This window comes from Pristiophorus japonicus, chromosome 18, assembly GCF_044704955.1.
Source record: "Pristiophorus japonicus isolate sPriJap1 chromosome 18, sPriJap1.hap1, whole genome shotgun sequence".
Lineage (NCBI taxonomy): Eukaryota > Metazoa > Chordata > Chondrichthyes > Pristiophoridae > Pristiophorus > Pristiophorus japonicus.
The window spans coordinates 112,528,563-112,534,562 of record NC_091994.1 but is presented as its reverse complement, the minus strand read 5'-3'; the positions used below and the strand labels follow the sequence as shown (position 1 = coordinate 112,534,562).

General features: G+C 40.0%; 1 protein-coding gene across 6 annotated transcripts in view; it reads right to left on the bottom strand.

Moving 5' to 3' along the window:
* Positions 1 to 210: 210 nt before the first annotated feature.
* mib2 (MIB E3 ubiquitin protein ligase 2) overlaps positions 211 to 6,000 on the bottom strand; it is a 297,823-nt gene continuing 292,033 nt past the window's right edge. For all 6 annotated transcript variants that reach the window (XM_070860597.1, XM_070860599.1, XM_070860595.1 and 3 more), the window contains one exon: positions 211 to 3,388. In XM_070860597.1, coding sequence (XP_070716698.1) covers positions 3,147 to 3,388 — 242 coding nt within the window. In that variant the 3' untranslated portion in view covers positions 211 to 3,146. The remainder of the gene's footprint in view (positions 3,389 to 6,000) is intronic.

Sequence of the window (6,000 nt, the reverse complement as noted above, 5' to 3'; positions counted from 1 at the left end):
GTCTCTCTGCTACTTTACTATGCAGGACCCACCAGGAGCATGACGACTTTGCACACAGACACAATTTACGCCCAAATTTACACCTGGGAGAGAGAAATTCAGGAAGATTCTTTCTTCATCCAATCTATGAAATAAGTAAATAAATACTCCTTATTTTAATGTAACCCAAGTCAGCAACCACAACTGTAATTCAAAATAATTTATTCACAGCATAGAACTTCAACATGAGGATACAGTAACCCAACAGGCAACAGTAAGGCCATGAGAACAGAACTTCTAATGCAGATGTCAAGCTAAAAAATACTGTCAGGATGTCCTGCAGACTCACATTTTCCATTCTTCTATTTGCTGTGACATTTTTTGCTAATCTTTCTGCTAAATTCTCCCAGGCATAAGTACGCTCTCATTTTTAATGTATGAAGAGGAGCAGACGCAATGCAGTCTGATGCTGAACATTGAGGCCCACAACGATTGTTAATAGTTACTTTTCTCCACTGTCCCGTGACGGAAGGATCTGTTGAACATCGCCTTCAGAACGAACAGATCTGAGCTCTTCTGACCAACGTAGGCGGCACGATAAATCGCTGCTCTCCAATAATCTTTGTAGCGTTCTTCACATTTCCAACATTTTTCAAATCGGCTGATCAGTGACGCTGGTTTATGAAGAAGTGGTTTCTCCTTAAAAAGTCAAATGCTGGGATGTTTTGGTCAGTCCGTCTTCACAAATAGAAATTCCACAAAGTTCAGCAATGGCTGGAATCCTCCTCCCCTCCCACCTTTAATAAACACATTCTGCCTCCGGTTTAAATCTGCCATGAATTCCTATCGTCTACAAAACTGAACAAAGACCCTCCCCACTTTGATACAAGACTTAAATCTCAATTCAAGGTGACTTTGCACCTTCTGTAATTTCAAAATAGGTTTTAAGAAAGAGGAGGAACAATGTGCACAAGAAAGCCAGGCGTTTAGGAACTGCGAGTTTATTTAAACAGCAATTCCTGGCCGTACACTTTCCACACAGCGAGGCAACCTGTTTGGCACATGTAATCTGTTTCACTAGATCAGTAAAATTCAACTTAATAAAGGCTGCAGAACTAAGCAACATTTCAATAAAATTACGTACTAATAATTTCATCAGGTTTCAGAAGGAAGCTACCACAGCAACACAAACCACGCCACACACTCTGTACACTAACCAAATTATAGCCAGTCTGCTTTGCTTTTCCGAGTGGGTTACCTTGACCTGATGAAGGCTGTTAAAGAGACACTGATTCGGACAGGGACCTTCTCGGTTCACATTGGTGGAATAAATATATCAGTCAACAGTAAACTCACAAAATACGACAATCTTCTCCAAACATCGCCATGGCCTTTCTCTGTTACAATCACTTTCCTGATTAAACAACACCAGCCCATCACATTAATAGTTCTTCATCCTCTTTTGATTCAAATAAACAGGTAATTTTCGCCTGAGAGACACATAATATTAAAAGGCAGGATCTCTATTCAATGCATTTTCCTTTGAATTTCACTTATTTAATGAGAATGTTATGTATATCTTTTGCATTTTTATATTTTAGACCAATTTGTAAAAAACTATGAACTTAAGCATCTTGATCATGCCGAATGGATTGGTTGCATTTTCTAAGTTTTCCTCTCAAATTTAAAGTCGCTTATTCTTTGTGATGCAATCTTCCCAGAGAAAATGGAGAACATTAGGTCCTTGTATAACGTCATCACATCATGATCTTGCTCAGCCTTAAAACTTTAGATCTAACCACAGGCCCACAAATCCAATGTACAACTTACATTCTAATTAAACACCAAGCGAGCGACAACAATATCCACAGTGAACAGTTTGCCAACATAATAAAAGTAGAGGTTATCGTAGTATTAAAGTTCCGCCACTAGGCATCACTCGCACATCTAGTAAAAACATATTTACAAAAGAACGCAGTGGTTATCCAGATGCAGAACTTCATTACTATACCGAGCTCATCTCCGCTTTACCCCCCTGAATACAATCGTCAATGTGAAAATTAGACCTGGGAATTTGAATAGGCTCCTTGTTTTAGAATCCTTAACATAACTGTGTCTTTCTAATTCTTATTTTCATTGATTTTTTAATCTTACAATAGAAACTCTGGGTGAGAATAAGATTAATACTTCACAGATCAAAACCAGCACTGATTCTCATTATTTTCTGTGGAACTTTTAACTTATTTTCATTTCCACTTTCCTGTGCAGTATCAAGTTGATGTAGTGGACCAAATCAAATCACCTAATTTTGGTTTCAGACAAATAAACTAACTACATTTATAAACAGTGAGCAACACTTGCAGCATAAAGCCCAATAGTTAAATACTGAATTAATTGGTTTGATGTTCCAGCAGATACCCTCCCTTCTCATCAGTCACATTTCTTTCTGCCATTATACCACATTTCCAGGACAACATTCAATGTAACATTTTAACTGTCTAACACAAACTAAAATGACAAAATAGCAGAAGAAAAGTTCGAGGAGGATATACTGAAATTAAGTTTTCAAATAATTAATGATTTTGTTATTTGAAATAATGATTTGTCTGATGCGGTAGCTACTGTTTGACTGCTGGATGGAGAAGCAAGTGAAAAGGACTAGCATTGGCTGGTAGGCATTGTATCTGGAAGGTTGTTGAAGTGCATTTTATATTCCTAGAACTTTTAAATATGTACAACTGACCATAAACCACAGTTGTTAGATTATGGATTATATTACACTGTAGTTTTTATATAAATACATACACAGTAAGGTTTCCATTTACTGTTGCTTTGTGCATTTTTCTAGCATTTGCAACTATTAACAGGGCCAACATTCAACGGATTAATAAACTTGCTTCATGTTATGTACAACTTTGCTGTTTTTTGTTGTTAACATAATCATCCACTGAATCTACACACAGTGGACATTCGAGTTATCAAAAATGCAATTCTAGTCTCTTGCTGAATAACAGCACATACAAACCTCAATCACATGGATTCTAACTGCACGGATGACAAGGTGCCAAAGGCTAAAATGGAAGATGATTACAAACACAAACACAGTGTACCACAGAAAAGGTACAGCACAGAGACACAACAGAATTATAGAAAAGGCTTGCCATGCATCAGACAAAAATCTGGATTCGTTCCCGAATGTTCTGACGACAAATAGGGCATGCTTTCAGGGCAACACTGCACTCCAGACACGAACCGTGGCCACACTGGAACACGAGTTTAATCTGGTTGTCAATGCATATAGGGCATGTTATCCTTTCCTCCATCTGCCTGTATCGAGACTGCAGGTGTTCCAGGAGCTTTCTCTGGTCGGGAGGCTCAGCCGTGGAGCTGCTTTCCACTTCTGTGTTATCTGTCGAATGAAAACAGTCTGTCAGTGTGTTGCCAGTATACATACCAGCAGCCCGAGAATGATGACAGTCAGCATTGCACAACTCAAATAAATCGAATGGCGTGAATTTTGGATTGTCCAAATGACTTGCGAGACAGAAGCAGTAATTCGGAGTTTGGTACAGGTAACGGTGCGAGTTGTGTGTTCCTAAAGCCGTGTCACAATACAGCAGTTGTATGCTGTGTGTGTAGGGCCATCAGCAGGTATCTGCCGTCTATAAATACTGATAACCTGTATAGTACAGTATTAGTAGGTCCCTCGTATCGAGGATGACTTGCTTCCACACCAAAAAGGGATGAGTTCACAGGTGGTTCAATGAAGGACCTAATATTCCAGATCCCGAACTACATATTGAAGGGTGGAAGATGCCTGTGTGTGGATTAATTTAACGTGGGGTGGCCGTTGTACACCAGCCACCACACGGGCTTGACAGAGCTACTGACAACCAGATCAAATAATTGACTGGTAACAGAAGTGACAATTTTTAGGTCTGGACACACTGGATTTAAGTTATATTTAATTAATTTTTTTTTGAATTAGCCATAGCAAATAAATTGCATTCTTTAAATAGCTTCTAAATGTAAATAAACTCTGATTTACCACAGTCTCTGTAGAAACAGAAAAGTACTGCAATGGAAAAAGACATTTGAATACTTTTAAACATTTCTAAACGTCAGTATAATTAGGTCAAAAGAAAAAAAACAGCATTCACCTTATAACATATAAATATAAGTAATTGTTGCTGTTATAATGGAACTGCAGTACTGAATTATACATCTATTATAATTATTTGTTCCAGCCTCTAATAATAGGTTGTGATCTTCTTGGGATAATAGCAGGTCTTCATATCAGCTTGGTTCAGCTGACGGATGCTTGCCTCTGAATCAGAAGGTCATGGTTCAAGTCCCACTCCTCAGCTTGAGCAGATTAACTAGGCTGACACTCCAGGGGGGCTGAGGGGGAGCTACTCAGTTGCCGAGCACCGTTCATTCTCCACTGACCACAAAATCCGGGCCATTATATTTTAGGTGCTATGGGACAATCAGGGATATAGTGCGGTATAAATGGAAGTCCTTTCTTGAAGCACCACAGGATGTTTGTGTTAAAATTCTCTCTTCCTCTGCCTCCCTCTTACTCTCACACTTACTCACATGGGAACATTTTACCCTCCTCTCTCATCCTACTGCTTCCTCAGTTACCTTCTGTCCTCTTCTACGCTTTTCAATGAGGTGATGCCGTGCACTATTGACCTCGTCCCTTCACCTCGGTTTCCACATTTAAAAATGTTCTGGCTGGGAGCTCCACAGAGAGAGATGGAATCTTGCAATAAGATCCAATTTGGAAAACATACTGAAATTACAAGTAAGCAGCATCATTTCAACCTAATAACGTCCCTAAAACAAAGTGTCTTCAAGCAGAATATTACCCAATATAAAAGGACCTTCATTGCCAAAAACGAGCAGGATGATTCAATTCACAGGATCTTGCCACCACTCGTACATTCCAACTCATCGATATATATCAATGATTTAGACTTGAATCTAGGGGGTATGATTAAGAAGTTTGCAGATGATACAAGAATTGGCCGTGTGGTTGATTGTGAAGAAGAAAATGTTAGATTGCAGGAGGATATCAATGAACTGGTAAGGTAGGCAGAACAGTGGCAAATGGAATTCAATCTGGCCAAGTGTGAGGTAATGCATTTGAGGAGGGCTAACAAGGCAAGGGAATACACAATAAATGGTACGACACTGAGAAGTGTAGAGGAACAGAGGGACTTTGTAGTGCACGTCCACAGATCCCTGAAGGTAGCAGGACAGGTGGATAAGCTGGCATACAGAATGCTTGCCTTTATTAGCTGAGGCATAGAATACAAGAGCAGGGAGGTTATGCTTGAATTATATAAAACCCCACTTAGGCCACAACTAGCGTACTGCGTACAGTTCTGGTCGCCACATTACAGCGAAGATGTGATTGCACTGGAGAGGATACAGAGGAGATTTACCAGGATGTTGCCTGGACTGGAGAATTTTAGCAATGAGGAAAGATTGGATAGGCTGGGTCTGTTTTCTTCGGGACAGAGGAGGCTGAGGGGAGACCTTATTGAAGTGTTTAAAATTATGAGGGGCATAAACAGAAAGGGTCTATTTCCCTTAGCAGAGGGGTCAACAACCAGGGGGCATAGATTTAAAGCAATTAGTAGGAGGTTTAGAGGGGATTTTTTGGGGGAAATCTCTTCACCCAGAGGGTGGTGGGGGTCTGGAACTCATTCCCTGAAAGGGAGGTAGAGACAGAAACCCATGCCACATTTAAAAAGTACTTGGATGTGCACTTGAAGTGCCGGGCTACGGACCAAGAGCTGGATAGTGGGATTAGGTTGGATAGCTCTTTGTCAACCAACACGGACACGATGGGCCGAATGGCCTCCTTCTGTGCTGTAAGTTTCTATGATCGATTCAGTTCATCGCCTGCTCTTACATTGAGTACACGGTGTTTTTTCCCCACTTGCTATAATCTCTATAATTGACTTGCTACGATGACCTTCTTGTCATTTCTGAAGAAACAGGAAATCA